This window comes from Falco punctatus, assembly GCF_963210335.1.
Source record: "Falco punctatus genome assembly, chromosome: 9".
In the NCBI taxonomy this organism is placed as follows: Eukaryota; Metazoa; Chordata; class Aves; order Falconiformes; family Falconidae; genus Falco; species Falco punctatus.
This window is the reverse complement of record NC_137589.1, coordinates 36874561-36895921: the sequence shown is the minus strand read 5'-3', so window position 1 is coordinate 36895921 and position 21361 is coordinate 36874561. Positions and strand designations below refer to the sequence as shown.

General features: G+C 48.3%; 1 protein-coding gene across 1 annotated transcript in view; it reads right to left on the bottom strand.

Annotated features, from left to right (window-relative positions):
• The window catches only part of KCNK18 (potassium two pore domain channel subfamily K member 18), a 28749-nt gene extending 17354 nt beyond the window's left edge, over positions 1-11395 (bottom strand). The window contains exon 1 of the mRNA XM_080403275.1: positions 233-11395. Within this exon, the coding sequence (XP_080259401.1) occupies positions 233-449 (217 nt within the window). The 5' untranslated portion in view covers positions 450-11395. The remainder of the gene's footprint in view (positions 1-232) is intronic.
• Positions 11396-21361: the final 9966 nt, after the last annotated feature.

Below are 21361 nucleotides of genomic sequence, written 5' to 3'. Positions count from 1 at the left end.
TCAGGGAAAGTCTTTGCAGGCAAGAACACAGGGACCAGGGAAGCTTGCAGCCAAAAATCACAGCTAAGGAAGACAAGCAAACAACAGCAGTCATCAGCTAGGCAGAGGGAAAATTCTGTTTGCAGGTTCAGCTGTCAGTATTTTGAAGAATGCCTTCAAAAGTCTCATTCAAAAAGCAAAAGAATGAGTAACTCTCTGTACAGTTAAGTCATTTGGAAATTCCAGTACATACCTGATAAATTTCTGGAGATGTACCACAGATTCTGCAGAAATTTTCTATATTCTTCACTTGAATTGACCTTCCGGTTACCTTCAATGTGGGAAAACATGAAAGCCCCAAGAAAAGCATAGATGACAAGAGACAGAATGAAGCAGGCATGAGGAAATACTGCCCAAAATATTTTTTTACATGCCCTTTTACCTCGCAGAGGCTGTGATGTTGATGCCATCCTAAGCTTACTCTTTTTTTTTCTTTTTTTTTTAATTTTGTGGAGAAGACACAGCTTTTAGAAATGAGGATGAGGATGTAAAAGCTTTTGCATCCTAGAAAAGCTTCTCCTGTGAAAACAAGGGTTGCTCTGCCTCAGGCTTTCAGATCACATGTCTTTATAAATGAAGCTTGCACTACATTCCCAATGGAAAAGGAGCACAACTAATCAACCCTTGAAATACTTCGCAGTTGACAATATGCCACTCTGTCCCTGAATTACTATTGATCAGCCAGCGCCGTAATGCGCACAGATTACCAGCTTCTGTGGGTTTCTACTGGAGCCAACCCTTGTCTAAAGTTTCTTGTTCTGAACTACAGTTTCCCATTTATACAGCAGAAACATTTCCAGCTCCCAGGAGGGAAAATGCACACTGTAAGGGATGGATTTCTTTAAAGATTTGACCCTGAAATGAACAGAGAAATTTAAAATTATTTAAAAGAAGAGGTTGTCTCTAATTGTTGTTGCCTCTGGGCAGACTGTACAACAATTAATTTCCCCTTCAAATGGCTTAAAGAATCTCTCTATATATACCATGCAATCTTGGGGGGGGGGGGGGGAGGGGGGGGCTTTTGAATTTTAAAGGATTTCTCTCAAAAAAGAGTAAATAAAGTTCAGCCCAGTTCTCACTTGATTAAAATCTTCCTATTAATTGAAATTCCCACTGACCTTAGTAAGTAAGGATTCAGTTCAAAGTTAGCCATCTTTGCAAACTACATCCAACTTTTAAAATAAAACCTTTCTTTTCATCTGTTGCTCTAAAACACTTAGAGCAATGAGCAGTATTGCTGCCCTTTACAGTGTTAATAGTGGTAGTAAGGGGAGTTGGACTTCACAGAAAGAGGTGTTAAATATTTCATCTCTAGGGGTCTTTCATGAAAAATTGTAACAGTCTTATGCAGCCTAGACCTACTGAGCTGTAGACAAGAAACATGTCCATACTGCAAAGATATCCTACATGGTTACAGTGATTTCTTCTAGGTCAAACTCTAATCAAATTGGATCACAAGATATTATAGGCTCATCATCATCATATAGAAGCTTCCACTGTAGAAAAGAGGCTTTCAGGGCTAAGACAAAAATAAGCCTCTGTGCTTGCTACTTTTCTGGTTATCTGACTCATTGGCTCAGTCTTGCTTTTTGACAAAAGATTTGTAAATCCCCTTAGTGCAATCAATCTCTGGTGGTGGGGTTTTTTTCCCCCATTGACCTGAAACACAGCATTGAAAACTGCTGATGTTCATAATTAATCAAAAGCAACCGAACTTCCTGAGAGGTTGTACTTAGAGGTAACGTACTTATGTTTGGTGTCCTTACCAGTGGAGCAAGGCACACAGAGAAGTCAAAGGGGCAGTTGGAAGAGCAAAGTGGCTGTAGGCAGTGGGGTGCCCCATGCTGGAAGCATAACGCTGGCTTCTCTTGGGGAGTTCTGTGGAGAGTGGGTACCAACATTACCTAAATTTATAGAGTTTACTTGGATTTCTAAAGAAGTCTTATGAAAGTCCCTTTCCAAATGTCTCTGAGAGAATTAAACAGCTATGGCATATGAGGCAAAGTCTTCACAGGACAAAATTAATGGTTAATAGAGAGGAATGGAAGGCAGAAATAGAAGGCAGAGTGAGATTGCTGGTGGAGTTACATGTGGGTGTGCGCTGGAGCTCTGCTGTTCCACATGGTCATACATGACCTGGAAAGAAAGTAAACAGGGCAATGGCAATGTTTGATGATGACATAAAGTTGTTCAGAGTAGTGAGACTGAGGGCAGATTGGGATTGTAGGAGGACCTGGGGATGCCTAGCAATGGAATGGCAGCTAAAAGCAATGTAGATACATGTACAACAGGATAAACAATCTGAACTTCGCATACAAAGTAAGGGGCTCTGGGCTGACCATCATCACTCAGCAGCAAGGTCTGGGGGTACAACATACAGTACCACAAACACCTCAGCCCAACAACTGATTGTGGTAAAAAGGCAAAGCGTATGTTGGGAATTAGGAGTTAAAAATAGAGACTAAAATATTGGACACCTATATAGTACTGCATAAATGCATGTTTGCACATACCTGGAGGAGCCAATGTGGTTCTGGTACCCTGCTCTCAGCACATATTCAAACCGGGAAGATTTCAAAGAGCAAGAAGGGTGACTGAAGGTATGGACAGCTTTCAGACAAGGAATGATTGATTAGTGTCCTTGGCCAAGGGAATAAAAACAAGAACTGAGGGAGTATGTAGCAGCAGTCTTCAAACTGATGGATGGCCTGGAGAGAGCAGGTGAGGGTTCAAGTGTTTAGAGTCTCTTCTGGGACAAGAACTGGGGACCATCAAATGAAGCAAGTAGAAACCTGCTTCAAACAAATATAACAAGATGGTTTCTCACATAGCAGGAAAATTCTCTGCCAAAGGATGTTGGGTTTACTAACATTAAAGAAGAGGATGGAGAGATGTTCAGAGAAACAGTCATTAATACTGACTACAAACCACACAGGGTTCAATAACCCCCTGCACTGAAAATAGTTTGGAGCCGGAAAAGTGAAACAGGGTATTGGGCCAAATAGGCCCTATGTCCGAAGCAATATACTCACATTTATGTTCTTCTAAAAAAGGTTTTAACTGCCCGGTATAATGCTGACACAATTTGTACCGCGGATATTTTCATCTACATCTCAGATACAAACCTCTCTCCTCCAAAGTGCTTTAACATTTTCTCAGCCTCCTCCTATACATGGCAGGACTGCAAAGTATTTAGCAGTTCCCAGGAGCTTCTCAGCCATTTGCAGCATCAGGCTCTGAGCTTGTGACAATGAGAAAATTTAATAAAAATATATCCAGAAATGATTTTTACATTATTTGTAAATTGTAAACCATTTTCCACTATTGCTGTATTAAATATTTGAACTCAGTTGCTTAAAAGCAAATGCCACTAACCACAAGTTATTCCAAATTGAGTTACTGGTACTCATATTGAAAGTGATTTTTGCAGTACGCATTTCCTATTCACATTAATGGACAGCAAACTTGCATTTTTCCTAACTTCCATTTCTTTGAGTAGGGCAAATGTGAGTGCTCTGAAGGTGCTGCTTGAAAGGAAAGTTTGTGACCACAGCTGCAAGGTTTAATTATTCCAGTGCTAATATTCATATGTTAAAATTTCTACTTTATCTGATGTTCCTGGATTACAGAGTTTCAACCAAGGTGGTCACTGGGCAGTAAGATGTTTTTCCATAATCAGTAAAACTCTTCCTGCATCACATCATCTACCACGCTGTCAAAGACCTGCTGCGTTTACCTCCCTTCTCTGAAACTGCATTGAATTCAGCATTCTGTACTGACAAATATTCAATAGCGTAATGCCTCCTCCCTTTTTGAACAGAACCAAAGTGACTTGAAAGATGGCAAGTGCCTCATAAAAAAAAAAAAAAAAAAAGGCTACAGACTACATTGTTTGCTTTTATTTGCATCCAGCATTGATTCTGAGGGGAATATTTTTTGATAAAGGATTTTGATAAAGGACTAAGATAAGCCTGGCAGTACTGTGTGACAATGAGGATTAAAAACATTAAGTTCAAGATTGAATGTTAGCAAGGTTCATGAAGGATTTGTTACATTCCTTTAGCATACACCCCCAGAAATAGTTCCAGAATGCACTAATATACCTAAGCTCCCCAAGAAAATGAGCGTTTCTATATAAATGTGATATCAACCCCAAGCGAAAAAAAAAAAACACCCCAAAACAACAAAAAAAAAAGTAGCAGCAGTAGTTGTATTAAGAAAGCCATCTCAAGGCTGTATAAACAGTAGATTTGATCTCCAGGCATAAAGACACCCCACTTGGCAAGGAAGGACTTGAGCACTTTCAGAGGACTCGTTTTGCCTCCCACCCACCGTGCTCAGCCCTATCCCACCCATCCCTCAGCCTCCTGAGACCTGTCCTTGGGGGATTTGAGCCCAGTGGGGCCCAGAAGCAGTGCTGGCCCAAGCCCAGCCCCAACACAGACACATGACATTTGTGCAGAGCATATACCTCCCTCCCGATGAGCGACGTGTGCTTCCCAGGCACCCTGCAATTATTTTTCTCCTCCTGACCCCAATCCTGTTCCCCTGGAGTGTGAATTCCCCTGATACCTCTTGTTCTTCCCACTGTCCCCTTACACCTCACACTGCTAGGATGGAGAGAGAGATGCACTAATTGGCTGTGTAGAGCCTATCGGATACCCCAGGGGAAGGCTTAGTTTCCTTTGTATCCATTCTTAAAAGTCTCAGCTTTCGCTTAAGTCAAGTGCTTGAGCTTGTAACCTCTGGGAATATTTGAGAGCACTCAGGACTAGCATCCTGACACTGCACATAATGCTAAGTGGATTCAGAGATGTCCAGGACTCTCACCTTGAATAGGAACATTTCCTATTTCATTCTTTGTTCACATCAAAGCCAGGCAAGTGGTCCCATCATTTAATTTATGGGAGGCAAACACACTTCATATGCCCCAGGACCAGCAAAGGCTTGGGTATTAGTCTCTGTTCCTACCAGGGTTTTTTTAGGATGTGTGAAGTAACACAGCCAGAAAACACCTTTGATGGGAGGATTTTTCATCCAGTGACTAAACAGCAGCACCAGCCTTTGCTCACTCACAAACTAACCAGCCATATCTTTATTCCCTCTCCCCCAGCCCCAAATCATTGCCTGGGTAGAGAGACTTAACTCTCCTCTCTTCCTTTCACCCCTTCCCCAAGCCTGAGCAACCAGCAATAGTCTAGAAGGAGCCGAGCTGCCCCTTCAGGCAACAGCCCAAATGGGGGAAATACCACCCCTTCCTCCTTAGGGAACTCATAACCTCAGCATCTTCTTGCTCCCAGAGCTTTGTGTGCCACTGCACCCCGGAGCTGGGATGCGAGCATGGGCGGCAGGTCTGGTTGCTGCAAAGCTCGGGGTTTTCAGCACAGCAAAGCTCTGCGGCTGGCGCTTCTCCCTCCATCTGCTCTTTCTGCTATCTGAGCCGTGTGCTGAGTGAGAATACATCTGGGACTGGGAGGGGAAGCTGCTTCTGGACAGACACCACTCTTCCAGCCCCTTTCTAAAGGTCCTTTACGGAGAAGTGAAATCAAACGCTGACAGATGCAGCGCCACAACCCTTGGTCGGCGCGGGGAAGGCTCTGCAAACAACGGCCGTCACCCTCACCCCCCAGCGCTGCCTGCGTTGCTCATTTATTTGCGTGACTCATTTGAATGATGTGATAATGCTTCAGGGTGTTACAACAAACGGAAAGGTTAATATCGTGGGGAGTCACCAGGGTAAGACCCCGCTGCAAATGAGACAGGGCGGCACGGGAGCCCTGGGTTTCCAGATAAGCAAAGGGGATTACTGAGGTTCAGCTACATGTCTTATGCCAAAGTCTTTACTGAGTTAATGTAGTGAACGTAATGCCAGTATAGTGGAGACTATCTCAGCCCAGTAGTTTCATTTTAAGGCAAACAAGCTCCCTGTAGAGAGATCGGAAAACTGCTTCTTTGGAATTTAATTAACATTAGCGCATGTAAGATTATATGCTGCATAAAAGCTAAGCATCATGATTCATGTCAACTGAGCAATTTTACACTATTTGAATTGGCAAAAACCCGTTAGATTCAAGATGACACATCTACTTTGTCCTTTTAAATAAATTATATTTATTCTTTATTATTATTAAGGTGGCATCATGTGTATACAAGCAGTTTAAAAGAGGGGAATCTAAAACCTCAAATACAAGAACAAGCTTTTAGCTCTAAATATCTACCAGCATGCATCTGAGACTCTCCGTGAACAGCACAGACCCTCTCAATTCTCAGCATGTGAAATACTAATGAAAAAAACATCTATTGATCTTATTGTCAATGTCATATACATATTCATTTAAACAGAACACAGATAAGCAGTCATCCTTTGCAGGCTGTGGTATTGGCCAAATATTACTGATAACGTTGAAGTCAAACCTGTATTTTGGAGCATCTCTGAGGTCATTAAGCATGATTAATACCCAAAGTACACTGCTTACAGTATTTTCTGCCCTCAGCCATCCACGGCACTTTATAAACCGCAGGCAGGAGTCTGTAGGATGCCAACAATCAGACACGGCTCTTTCTGCTTCCCGTCACTGGCAATCGGACTGGACATGGATTAATGTCAGTGGCTCAGAGTTTCTTGAACATCAGGCTAAATTTTCCATCACTTATTTTCATCCCAATTTTCCTAATGACACTGTAAGTAATGCCTCTTCCTCTTTTGTGTGAAGTACTCTTACAACATTTTGAACTCCATTATCCTACCACTCATTAGACAGAGGGGTGGAAGATACTTTTACAGATGGGTGTGCCCTGGCACATCATCGAGTTGACACTTGTCTTCAGGTTTCTTTCAGTTCTGCTCATTTCCTTCAGCTCTGAGCAGGCATACATGAAGTTTTCAAACCATGTTCCACCCATTTCAAGCTAATAAACCATTAATTAGCTTACCCTTTGTAATGCCGGGCCTGTAAATGTTTTTAGCAGTCATGGGAATAGCTCTTAAGTGCTTTTTAGTGATTCAGTAAACAACGTTTTGCCACCTTAGTGGGGAACACTCTTTCAAGCTCTAGACCGTCAAGTGTAACTTCACATGTTTAATTAGTTTAAACCACAAGTCCTTGGTGATGTGATCCTGCCTGGGCTGATGAGTAAGACTGCATTATGAAAGTGCTTTCTGCAAAATGTTTTGGGTTTGAAAGGAATGCACGCAAAATTGCCCATCTTTACTGAGGAATTTCTTATAAAAATTGGCTGTGGAATGAAGTCTCTTCTTCCACACCTCTGAAAAAATAAAAAAAAGGAAAAATCTTGTAGTACTTCTGAATGAGTCATCTGGGCTACATGCCCCTTGAGTAATGAATCATCTGGGCTACATGCCCCTTGAGTAATGAACCTGGCAGATTCACAAAGACGACATTGCACCCCGGGACTGCGAGCCCTTCCCAAGACTGCCTGGCACCTAGGCTGCCCATGGCCAGCAGCACTTGTTACTGCTGCCTGACGCTCAGGCTGGAGCAAAAAGCTGTCTAAATGGCACTGCCCTTCTCCACAGTCACTTGGGAACTTGAGATAAATGGATGGAGTAGCTCTACTGCAGGACGAATATAAATTCAGGGAGAGTTATTGCTTGAATCTTGCCAGGCAGCCAAAGCCAGCTGGTTGTGTCATATTCTGAGATGGGGCTTTGGCGTAGAGCATTAGCTAGTGCAAGCTTGGACTGGAAACTGGGGGATTAATCTTTTATCTGAACTAAAAGACCTGAGAAACATACCAGAAAAGAAAGGTTGATCAGTTGAGAGAAATATTTGTATAGATGCTGTACCGGAGATTTCAGATGAACCCTGAAGGTCCTGCACACACGGAGGAGGGAGGAGGCAGGACTGGAGGTGACTGCATGTCCCCATGCAGTAATGCATGTTGGCAATGCTGGTTGGGAGCAGAAGCACAGCCTCCTGAACCTTACAGCACTCTACACCTTTGCTCCAGCACTGCCCTCCTCATGCTACATGTGGGAAGGAGGTATGAAACACAACAGCCACGTTTCACCCAAAGGGTATGTCCAAGTCTAGGAGCTTGTCTGGAAAAAAGTGCTCCCCCCTGCCTCCCCTCCAACAGAGCTGTCAGCAGTCCTCAGCATGGAGCCAGGCAGGCTCTTGGCAGGCTGCTTTGTGGACACTGCTGCCTTTTCCTCATTCATTCAGGCTAACTGCTGATGAGAGGAGAACTGCAATGGTAGCCATTCTCATGCTGCCCTCTTATGCACTCTTCAAGAGGTTATTGCTCAGCTGCTTATCTCTACCCAACAGTACAATGGCATCGTCTCACTTTAGCTGTTGGGTATTACATTGTGCCCGCCAGGATTTCTCGGTCTGTATGCCAGGACTTTCTCCCAGATGATAGAATACCTTTCCCTGTGGAGGCACACAGATAATACACTGAATTTTGGTAGTACGCAGAACTGAGTATGTTCTCCCTGGATCACTGTATCCTTAAGGAAAGGTCAAAGGGATCCTTTCCCCCACTCAGCTCCTTCCCTTCCAGAGAGCTGCTGGCGCCCAGAAGACCCTGAGAGAAAAGATATTTGCTCACAACACCGAATAGCACAACCCTAGCAGCTGAAATGCTTGCCCCAAAACAGACCCTCACCACATTACACCTGCAGATCAGCTTGTCTGGCCAATTAACCACTCATTAAATAGCTCAGAGGCACAGCACACAGCAAGCTCCCAAAGCTCATCCTTTCATTTCAACATGTCATGGGTCTCAGCTGCATGCAAAGCTTGGAAACACGGCATAACTTCTTCAGGAAACTGTCAGACTAGGGTCCCCTGAATAACATATTGCTGTCGTATGGGCAAGATGCCTCCAAACTAAAGCTTTCATACTTTTTGGCACCAAGACCACTGCACTGGTTACCCCTCAGTGGGGCACACATGGGAACTGCATTCCCCAGTCCCACTGCTCCTGGTGTGGGGCTGCGGAAAGCCACAGCTGCTTGTCTCCCAAAGCCTAGCTCCTTGCTGGGTGTCACACAGAGGAAAAGGTGGAGAGCTGTGAGCCTTGCTTTTTTACTGAAGTGTTTAGTTTAAAATGCTGATATTTAAATTAATTTTTTCCATCTAAGCAAATAGTTCTTGAGAAAGAGACCATTCACGCTGCCTCAGAGCCAGCATCTCTCTACTTGTGCTCTGGAGAGGGAGAACCCTCTGCAAAGATTTTCTTGGATCTTATTTGGCAGTATTTCTGCCTCTTCCATCTCTTTTTCTATAAACACCTGCAGCTAATGCTGTGTTTTAGGGTCAGATACATTTCTTACTCAGATTTTCTAGCTAATCTTCATGTGCTTCACCGGTTGATGAGCAAATCAATTTAGCATGGTGCATGTACCAAAATGTATCAGTTGAACCATGGGCTAGTCTTTAGGAACACTACATAGAAAAAACCCTAAATTTTATTACAATTGCCTTGCTTGTTACACCTCATTGAATTGAGATAGATGAAATACCTTATCAACAACCTGGAGAGAATCCAGTGGAGGTCTGCTAAGATGTTTAGGTGTCCGGAGCATATAACAAATGAGACTCCCTGAAGAAACCAGGGTGGGTAGTGCAGAGGAAAGTTTTATGTGTTAACTAATTGCTGCCTTTAACCATTTGAAGAGGATCACAGAGAAGATAGAGTCAAACTTTTCCCAGAGGTGCACAGGAGAAGGACAATAGGCAATGGCAAGGAAAAAAAAATCAGATACAAGAGGGAAAAAAAATAAATCACAAGGTCAGTGGTTACAGACCAGAATAGGGGCCCAGAGATGCTGTAAAATCTCATTTCTTTGACACTTTTAATGTTCAGCTGGATAGAGCCATGAAAAGCCTGATCTATCTTTGCAGTTAGGACTAGAGACCTCCAGGGAGCCTTGCCAACCTAAATTCTTCTATAATTCTATGTATTCTAGCACCATGGTATGTTATGTTTCTTGTTCAGATACAACTATTAGAAAACAGCCATATCTAAGAAATTAATCAGACATTAGATCAAACCTTCCACAGCACAGTGGCTGCAAAGCCTGCAGCATTATATGAGTTGTTTTTTAAAACTCCAGCAAGAAGCCAGGTTGGAAAGGTCAGAGAGACTCCAGCAGGAAGCCTGAAATCTGAGGCCAAACAAGAAGGATCTGTATTTTTTTTTCTGAACATGCCTCCTGCAGCTGCAAGCATTTGTGATGGGGCACTTGCAGCTGGGATGGCTGCGCAGAAGTGGGAAACATAAGGAGGGAGCATCACAACCCACTTTCAGAGTCCAAAAGCATAGAAGGGGGCTCTGTGCCCTCACCCTTAGCTCTGCATGGCCTGGGCCCTCCTTTCACAGGTGAGGCAGGGGGACAGTGCTGGCTCCATGCACCAGGACCACTGTTGGGCAGCATCAGGTGGCACCAGGTACTGGGGCAGGACCAGTGACCATGGGGGACAGGACTGCCAGACATCTATTCTTTTGTTTGCATATATGTGTCATGTAAAAAGTGGTTTGACCCAAACAGCAGTTTCCCCTTATTTTACCCATAAATTCATACTTCCATCACCCACCCAGCTGTAGGTGGTGTCTCTTACCAGCCCTTAGCTTACTCTCACTTGCTAACAAACCTTGAAGGCAGAGAAGCATCTCTGAATACGTTGAGGCTGGTGGTACCCCGGGTACCAGGGACTGTGATCAGCCTGCCCCACCCAGAGGGCAGGATCACCCCTGTCCCTGCATGCCTCTGCCCATGGAGGGAACTCATGGCATGGCCCGGGTGTGGGCTCACAGCAACAGTCAAAAAAGGCCAGCCCGTGCTGGGCACCCACCACAGCAGCACTGAGCACCATCACGGGTGTGTGCCTCCTCTCCCCTGCTCTCATTTCCCTAACCAAGCAGAGCACATCAGGTGTGTGGCTGCTCCACCTGAATTTCATACTGCATCTGGATGGATGGAGAAGATCTTCTTCCATAGCCCTCCCCCCAGGCTGCTCGCTCCCTGATGCTAGAGCCTGGACCCTGGATCCTACTGTTCAATCCAAGCTGCGACAACACAGCAAACCCGACCTCTGAGCTGCTAGTACCCAGACTGCTCAAAACCCTCTCTCATCCAGAGGAGACTAGATCCTCTCCTAAGTGCTCAAATGGCACACAGCAATTTCTGGTGTGTTACCTGATGATGTGGTTCTCTGAATACTCCTCTCAGGCGAATAACTGATTTATTTGCATTTAGTGATTCTTCTACCAGCTGCCTTGCATAGGAACTAGAGACCTGCCAGGGTTTGCTACAGGTCAGCGTTCTAAACATATATCCAAATTGAATGAGGGATTTGCTATAACCTGCACGACGTTGCAGGCTGGATGAGGCTCTAGGTGTAACTGAGCCTTGTTTCCAAATGCAGACGAGGGTTGCCGAAGGACACAGAGACCCTCCTTCCTGAAGGTTCGTTCCAGCAGTACAGAGAACCTCCCTCCTTCCTTGCGGTCAGATGTTTACGTAGACAAAAGTAAATTATCTTGGCAAGTGCCCTTTGTAGTTTTGGACCTTTTCCACCCTTCTGAAATGATCATAATTTTTGTTCATTAATTTGAGACTGAGGTTGTTTGCAGACCAACACTAATAGCAGAAATATGCCATTTATACCAATTAAGCATTCAACTTAATGCTTTTATATAGCTGATTTGTAGCAGAATTTGGTCAAACTGCTTTCATTTAAACCCATGTAACCCATTTTAATGGATATGAAAGCAGAATTAGCTTTTTTCCTTTAATAAGCCATTGTAGATATCCTAGCAGTAAACTCATCACTCAAACCATACTCCTGTCTCCTTCTCTGCTTCTCTCTTGCTTTCCCTGTCCCAGAACCTGCTGCTGTCTTGTGGGAGAAACCTGCAACACATACAACCCAGCCCAGGGCAGAATTATAGTCTGTTTCAAAGATATGTTTAAGATGGCTGCGTACTCAAAAGTATAAAAGCTATGTTAAGACTGTAACCTGTACACATGCCCTTATGCATTTGCATGGAGTTAATGTCTTCAGCATACATGAAGTCATCGTATATCTTCATCAGGACTGTGGCCTCAATCAGTACACAAAAAGGGTACAGTTCACTTAGTGAACATCGATGCAATATTTATTTTACCTTTAGGTCTATTTATCAAAAGCAAGCTCCGCAGCAAATGTATGACACGGAGAATTTCAGTCTGAACGCTCAAGCTATGAGCGTGCTTCTAGAAAAAACAGTCTGCTTCTCCTTGGGGATGGATGCCTCTGGCCACCTTCTTTTCCTGGGACCATGCAATTCCTCCCTCCAACGTAAGACACCCCTGAAGGAAGGTCCAGGCAGATCAGGTGGAGGCTGTGGTCACCACCAAGTGGCCCTCAGAAAAGAGGTCAGTCAGGAACAGGAAACCTGAATTTTTGTGCAACAACAAACCATTCACAGCCAAACTCTTTCCCAAAGCAAGTCTGGGACATGCACACATGCAGCTGAGCACATGTGCTCCGTGACATATACCCAGGTTATTCATACAAGCAAGCACTGACCCAGCTAAGAACATCAGTTGTATGGCCCTGCTGTGCTGGGGAACGTTTCTGTGCAGCAAAATCTGGTTACCTTCCATATTGCGAGCAACAGAAAGCAGGTTCTTATGAACAGTTAAGTGTAACGTGGCCTTGTGGGGAGTTGTAAGGATAGGACATGTAGGAAGGTGAGCCACTGAGATTGCAGTGCACATCCACCTGCTTTAAAGGAAGCCTGTAGCTTCCTGAAGAAAACCAATTTAAGATGCACTTTGCTCAGGTTGCAGCACATCTCTGCAAATAGTTGTGCTGCATCCCAGAAGGGGTGAATTGTGGTGTAGCCAGAGCACTGGATTCACAGCCAATAAAACCTCTGTGAAGCGATGCCCCCTGGCAACAGGTACCTGTTCGCAGCACCCCATGGCAAAGTGGTTCCCAACCAGCACATCTGCCAGCGCTGACGGCCCTGCCCAATGCGGTCGAACAGCTACACCAGGGCAGGGGCAGCACCCACCGAGCCCGACATCTCCCCCTCTGCTTCCACCAGCAGCTGCTCAGGGAGGGGTACGAGGACAGGGCAGGTGTGGAGCAATGGTTTCCCAGGGTGGTCTTTTAGCTTCAAGCAATTTGCAGCCCATGGACTTTCTGAGCCACAGACGGCACCGCTGTGACGAGGGAATCATTCCAAGCCCTTGAAATTAACAGGAGTTCGTGGAGAGGAGGCATCTGCCGGGGCAAACTGCCTTCAGGTCGGGGCTGGCTGTGTATCCACCTCCTAGACTGGTTTCCAGGAGAGATTCCTGCAAGGGAAGCGGCGCGCGCGCCGGGGCAGAGGCTGCAGGGAGCCGGGGGCGGCGGGGCGGCGGGGCGGCACGGCGGCGAGCTGCCGCCAGAGGGGGCTCGAAGCCCGCGGCCGGGAACGGGCCCGGTGCGAGGACCCGCCGGGAGGTGGGCAGCACCGGCCCCCGGCTCCGAGCAGCGGCCGGGCGGGGGGCGGCCTCTCCGCGGGGCGGGGACACCCGTTCCGCGGCCGTGGCTTCGGGTAAAGCCCTCACTTGGAAAGCCAGTCTGCAAACGCAGCAGCAGGAATATTAGCAGGGGGCTCCCAGGAATTTGCCTCTGAATTCCCGGCACCGAATACGCACAAACACACCCGTAACCTCCCGCTACGCGTTGCCGCACGGGTTAACGGCTGAGGCTCCTGGCGGGCGGGCCCCGTGCGCTGCAGCGGGGGGCGGCCCGGAGGGGACCGGCTCCGCGGGGGCGCCGTGCCCGATGCCCCGATGTGCCTCGCTGCTGCTCTCCTGCGCATCTGCGCTCCTGTTTTAAGAGCTCTTGTTGGTAACCAACACCGAAAGAGCAGCCCCTGGTTTTGCAGGCGAGGGAGGGAGAGCAAGAAAGGAAATCTCCAGAGTTTTGCAAGTGTAACTATGCAAGTGTAACTATGGCAAATACTCGCTGAGTCTCCCCCTAGCCAGCCTGCAGCCATCCGGCTAGTCTGAGGAGTGTCACTTTAACCATTAATAATAATAATAATAGTAATAATAATAATAATAATAATAATAATAATAAATCCAGGATAACATTAATCTCACCTGGATCTCACTCATTCCTGTCTGATCTCTAGGCCAGTACGAGATGAAAGCAGGATGGAGACACCATGAGAGCCTACAAGCTCTGCTGCCCCTTGCCTCGCTTAAGAGCCTCTGCTCTCACATCCTCCTCGTCAGCTTTCCCTGCTGTCGCACAAGACGTTCCCCCAAGCTGCCTCCCTGTCACGCAAAGCTGTGCAGCCCTGCATTAGCACCAGTGATGGAGAGCCTCTCTGCTTCTCCTGCTTCTGTTTCATCAGGGAAAGGAACTGGCAGCTGCTGTAACACACTGCTACAGTGTATCTTGCCTGGGTACCCCAACAGTGAAAGCTGGAATGTCTTTGAGAGGGAAGGTTTCAGCTCTGCACGTGCAACAATGATGAGCACTAAGGGATCTCCACTACAAGGTAGCTAAATCGCACCACAGCTGTATCCCAAAAGACAGGTGAGAAATGGTACAATCCTGCCTGCCCTGGGAGGCAGGAGCTAAACAGACTCAGCTGGTCCCCTCATACTCTCACACTCCCAAGTACAACAACAGCTCCCACGACAGTTTCAAAACTGTAGGATGTCCCAGGTACTTGCTGGGGTAAGCAGCACACCTGGATTTCTTTAGAGACACCCTCAACAGGGAATTGGGTTTCTTCACATGGGTTGATTTTCACACATCTTCATCTAGCTCAGCAAGCTGAGGGCATGTACCGGTACCCGGAGACAGTATGGGTGTTCCTGACACACTTAGGGCTCAGAGCCCTACCAATGTCTGACATTCATCTTCATGCCATGTCTGGGTTGGTCACTCCTGGCTAGTAGCCTACACATAGACTCTCACCTTGAAGTCTCTTTAAATACTTCCCAGTGTCATTACTTTCATAGCAAACTCCGAGCACTTCAAGATGCCAAATATGTGTCAACACATGTAAAGAAATCAAACTACAGTTTTAAAATAGACTGGAGAATATATACTTTCTGTCAAGGGTTTCATTAAAGATCAGCTGATCTCTTCCCCTCAACTGAGTTTTTGACTTGGGGTATCCCTGCCAATCACCTTCTATCCAGGCCAGATTCTGTTCCAGATTATTCCTGTCCTGTGGAAATAAAGCCACAGGAAAAGAAAGCTAATAGCTTATGGTTTATGTTCAGACAGATGCAATACTTCCAGAACTGCTCTTCAGATTTTGGCATGAGTTTTAAAATAGGATTCACAGCCTGTTCTAAGTAAAATGGGAAAATGTATCCATCATTGTGGCAGAATTCCTCATTCGCTATGGAGGAGGAAAACTTTTCCTAAGCAGAATTTTCTTTTCTGTAGCCCCCCTGCCTCGCCCAGGGATCAGAGCTAATTTTACTGCCTCTCCCCTGAGCCGCTATTTTCTTCATTTAAAAGAGATCCCAGATGCACTCAGGAAACCACCAATGTCACAGGTGGCAGCACCACATCATCTCTGTTGGCCTCTGTCTGCCTTCTTCCAGCTTGGCCAATGGCTGGAAAGAGGTCCTGCCTCAAGCTGGGTGGGTAATCCCTTTCAACATGCATTTAGCAAGAAAACTGAGAGGTGAAATCTCCTTTTAATATCTAGGACTGGAAACTGGTCTGAGCTGCAACATTCAGTCCACAGCAGGAGCTTTGCCAGGGGTCTGCTTTGTGCCCACATCCTCCCAGAGGCACTTGTGATACCAGCACAGCCCAGGGACTGTGTCCATTTCTGCACATGTGTGTTTAATCCCTGTGTTGAATCCCTTGGATTAACCTTTTGTTTGATCACACACCTCATACTAAGTACTTGAATGTAATAGGAGGGGAATCTGGTTTACCCAGGTCCTTTTTTTTTTCTCCTTCATCAGTTCTGTCACACCTGGCTTAGGCAGACTTTAGAAATAAATGCAGACTGAATCTAATAGTCATTAATGCATCTGATGGGATTGCCTGTAACAGATTTGCCAGCCTTAAGGTCTTTTCAAAAGTCCATAAAATATAGCATTTTCTTGCATATTTTTCCCCCATAACCACACTAATTGGTTGTCCCAGTTATGCAGATTGTGCTGGGGCAGGAGGTGTTCTGATTATTCCCTTTGTTTATAGTATTAGACTTAGACTATTGTTGATCTTATTGTTCTTATTTGTAACATGTTTGCCTCACTAGGACAGTAATTGTGTCAAGCAAGTTGGAGTCCAATCTGCAGAGCTGAATGTTCAGAACTGCAAAAGAAAGGCTCCAATTTTTCAAGCAGCGGGCGTATTACTCCTCCACTTGGATTATTAAATTCTAATTATAGCCTGTTGATCCAGTTACAATGTTGTTTGTAAATCTAAATACAGTTCTCTAAAGCCTGCACTGATACGCTTTTTATTTCTTAACCTGTTGATGCTTGGTAAAAAAATACCAGTTTGCCTAATAGAGCAGGTGGAGGTTAGCTTGCTCCTGATCAAGCTCTCTTTTCCTCTACTGTATTCCTTTGGATATATTTAGGAATGAGCACTTAAAGGCACGGATAACACCAAGAACAACCATGACTGATGCATTTCATGTAGTGCCTTGGTACCTGCAAACTCACCAGAGCTGAGATCAGGATGAAATTTTCCCTTATGTGAGACTGGCAAGGACTGGCATTCGAGTTTGATTTCTCTGTGCTTGAGCAGTTACCCAGGCTTTTCTGGGAGCGGCACCTTAACAATTCCCTCTTACACTGGCAATTCCCTTAGTCCCTTCTTTTCCTGTAATGTTTTTGTATTTTTGCCTCTTTTACAAGAGAGTTCTGGTTCATCACCCCTTGTGAGAAGGTGTTTTGTGGGGTGCATTTTGTGTGCAGTAGGGTTGGTTGAATCCACATACAGTGACTTCATATGAACTAAGTATCAGTGAGGCAGTCATCTGTGATGGCCGTGAGGAAACGCCATGCCCTTCCAAGCCCTTTTCTTTCCTCTGTCTTTGTGAATGTTAAATGCAAAGAACGAAGAGGTGCCTGAGCCAAGCAGTGTGAGCAGCAGCAGTTCCCAGGAAACTGCTGTGTCTCAGATGGCTGGAAGTCTCTACAGCTCTGTGCTGTTAGCACACCTGCAGCATCCTTCCTCACCTGTAAGAGCAGAGGTGTTTGCAGTAAGAAATTACCATGGTGGATGATCGCCTGAGTCACAAACCATGCTCCCATCACAACCTTATTTTTTCTTCCCAGCTTCTTTTAAGTTCCAGCACACTTGTGTGCTTACAATGCTTATAAACACCCAGCACGGGCTTTTATCCAAGTTTCTCATGCACTGGGTGAGGTGGCCCAAGGTAGCTTAACTGCTGGGCATGGAAATCACCAGAAGCACACCCAGCACTGCCAGAGGGTTCCTCCCAGAGCCAGGCACAGCTCCAGGCAGTGAAGCATCTCAATACATCTCAGTAGTGGGAAGGGCTGGGAAGGGTTGTGGATTTTGACAGGTAAAGTGGGGGAGAATTAGCCCAATTCCTCCTTTCATCCTAGTCACTCACAATCCACTGGGGAAGGAAAGGAGGGAGCTGCCCTTCCTAGTAGGGAAGGAAATGAAGGTCTCCAAGAGATTTTCTGCTGTGGGCCCTTCCTGGGAGAACTCTGACAGGGACTTGGGATACAGATGTCCAAGCAATGGGCAGCCACAGCAGGTACCACCCTTCCCTGTTAATCCTTTCCCGTGGGCTCCACAGGAAAAGCCACAGGGGTCTAGGGAGTAAAGCCTGCCTCCTCCCCTCCAAACAGCATCTGAGCTCTCGCAGGCTTGGCCTAGGCAAATGTGGAACAAGAAGTATAAGGATTGGAAGACACCAGGACATCCCAGCTACAGGGATGGGGATGGGAGAAGGCAGGAGGGAAGTGATTTGGAGGGCTGAACCCTCCCCTCACACACTGAGATGTGCAAAGCAGGGTGGTGTTCTCTCCTGGGAAAAAAACCTTCTGTTTCCTTGCAAAGTTCAGTGGATGGGTTGGGGAGGGGTGGGGGTGGGTGGGCATTGCTGCTGAGCCATTGGAAAGGCCTGCCTATGGCTGTGTTTGTAGCTCTGTGTCCTCTTGCCAGGGCAGGGGGGGCTCCATCTCCTCTAAGCTGTCACTGAATCTTGCCAGTGCCCCCACAAAGGTATGAAGGAAACTTCCCATTTTTCAGATGACAGGGACTTTAACAAGAGCAAAACTGTCAAGCCTAGGGTCTGTGCCAGGGAAATGCCAAGCCTGGCTGGAGGAGGGCAAGGGGGCTGTTTCTGCTGCAAGGGATAAGGCAGCAAATTCACCCTCTGGACAGGGCGGAGGGCAGCGTGGCACCCTAACTGCTGGGGGTGCAGGCTGGTGGGGGCAAAAGGGCCCTGCTTTACGCAAAGGATCGACTGCTGGATCCCTGGGCTCCACGACCTTCATCCCTCCTGAAAGAGCTTCCTTCCCCCAGCCCAAGAGCACATTTAACGGGGAGAAAGAGGCTTTTCCTACGTTTAGGTGTTCCCAGCACCTACAGACCTGCGGGTGCTGAACTGAGAGGTGAGGGAAGGACCCTGGCTCTGCCCCATGGAGAGACGCTTGTGCAGCTAAAATAAAATCTCGCCACCCATGCCCTAGCACCGGTCCCAAAGGATCCCTGAGAGCCAGAGGGAAAGGATGTAATCCCGGGGGATGCCGTACTGCCGTTTGCCCCCCTCTCCCTGCCCCCGCTCCCCGCTGCTGTGGCCGGGCTGGGTGCCGGTGCCCCAGCCTGCAGCCGCCGTCCAGGGCCCGTCGCCGGGGGCGAGCAGCGCTCGGGGGCACGTCGAGGGAAGAAGCAGGGAGGGTGGGAGCCGGTAGCAGCAATAAGACTGTGGCCCCTGCGGAGGGGCTGATGGCGGCGTTGAACGGGAAAGGAGGAAGGTGCCGGCTCGTCGGGTCCCGCCCGGCGTCCCCCGGAGCAGCCCCGTGAGCCGCCGGCCGGGTCCAGAGGGGCCGCAGCCCCGCTCGCCCCGGCGAGGGTATGCAGAGGGGCTCCAGCCCTTCGGAATGCTCCGTGCGCGGGCCGCTGCCCGCTGCCCCGGCGGTGGTGCAAGGGACCGTCCTCACAAGGGCCGGGATCCCCCAGTTTGGGTCCCCCAGTTTGAGTTTTCCAGGTCTGAAGGCTGGAGAAGGGCGCAAGAGAGGTTCGCTGCCTCTTGGCGCTACTGCTGGGTGTCCGAGGGGTGTCCGAGGGGCGGAACTGGGGACACGGGCCCCGAGGGATGCTCCCCCCGCGCAGCCGGGGCACGGCGGCTCGGCCCCGACGGGTACCTGCGCGGGCCCGCAAACCCAAGGGATGCCTGCCCGCACCTGGGGAGAAAATAAAGAAAATACATCAAAGCCAAACGCTCCTCTTGCCCGTGCCGCCCCCCCCCCCCCCATTCCCCAGCCGGCCGTTAGCCGCTGACTGGGAAGCGGCGGCTCCACCGCCGGCGGCGCGGCGAAGAGGGATAGAGCCGGGCCAGGTCCTGCGCGGGGGCTGTCGTGGGTGTCCGCTGGCAGGTTGCCTCCTTGTAACGACTGCCTGCCCCGTGGAAGGAGTCACGGAGCCGCCTGCGGGGAGAGGCTGCGGTCCAGAGCGCCTCGGGCGCGGAATTAACGCTTTAATCTGCGTTTCCAAACCACCTGTTAAAATAACAAATAAGGTGGGTGAAGCTCCGGGCTGAGATCCTGAAAACAAAAGGCCGTTTCCAGGCATCAATCGGTGCCGGGGATCGGCCGGGGCAGCCGCAGGGGGAGAGGCCGGGCGATGCGGCTGCACTCCCGGCCGGCAGCGGAGCATCCCGCCGCGCCCCGCCAGCCCCGCCAGCCCGGGGCCGGACCCCCATCCCCTGGGTCGGCGCAAATCAAATATCTGCAACATCCGATGGCGCGATCCGATGTACTGTGTTTGAGCTTCCCTTCCTCTACCCGACACCTACTCGTTTATTCCGTCCACTCGTTCCTGCCGTGCTGCCCTTGCTGCTGTGGTACCCAGAGACCGTCGACGACAGAGAAGAAAACAATTTTATGGACAAAATTGGGGGCGGGGGCAATATTTAAGTGGGTTTTGCTTTTCAGAAACAAGCCCTGACAGCTGACACGCAAGTTTGCAAAATCGTCTCTCAATGAAGATAAAATTCGACCAGCCGCTACCGGGAGAGATTTTCAAGCAACCGATGAACTGCCAAATGACTCAGTTTATTAAAAAAAAAACAACAAAAACAACCAAACACAACAACAAACTTCAGTTTAATTGTTCAGTGCTTCTAAGCTGTTTAATATCGAAGTGGATGTTCAGATGCGAGGCAGGACTTCCAAAGAGCGTACTGCCGGCACCTGAAACTATTGCAGGGGCGCTTCCACGTGCGAGGCACATCACTGACTCAAGAAAATGTGTCGTGGAGGTTTGCAAATCTCTCCAACCTTGTGTTTACTCAAGATAAATGAATTTGTTTCGGATGTCAAAGAGCGTGTTAAAGCAGTATTTCTCGTTTTCGGTATCTGCCTCTTACCGCACTATTTCCTTTTTATCTTCTTCTTATTTTTCCTTTTTCCTGTCGTAAAAACCACGCTTTCTACTGTACGACGGGATAAAGGAAAAATTACGAACTCAGCCTGACATTTATCTTTTCTTTCCTAGTTTCTCCTCAGCAGAACAAACCCCAAGCCCCCGCTCTTTCCAGGATGCTGTAAGTTGCGTTCCCCGCTGTTCTCGGCGGCTGCGGCCGCGCTGCGGGCGAGCGGGGTACCCCGGGCTGCGGGCGAGCCCGGCACGGCAGAGGCGTGAGCCCATCGCCGTGCGCCGGGGCTCGCAGCTCGGGTCCTGCTCCACTCTGGGACGTGGCACGCACTAAAAAAAAAGAAGGAAAAAATAAAAATAAAGAAGGAGTTTGTTCCCGCATTATGTCCTGAATAGAAACCTCTGCGGCTCCCGCCCGCCCCGGGAGCATCTGGGCCGGAGGAGGCGGGCGGGGGGCTCGGCCTGGTGCCTCCCAGCTGCCCCCGGGACCGGCGGGCGGAGGGGGCGCCCAGGGACCGGGCACCGGGGCCGGCAATTCCCGGTGGCGGCGGCGGCGGCGAGGGCTTCCTCCGCCCGCCCTGGGGCCGGCGGGACCCGCCGCTCCCCTCGGAGGGGCAGGAGAGCGGGGAGCCCCCCGTTCCGGGGGGAAGGGAGGGACGCGCGTGGAGCCACTGCGCGTGGGCGGTGGCCGGGCGGGGCGTGCGTGGGATGTTCTCAACGGGGGGGCGGAGCGCGCGGGG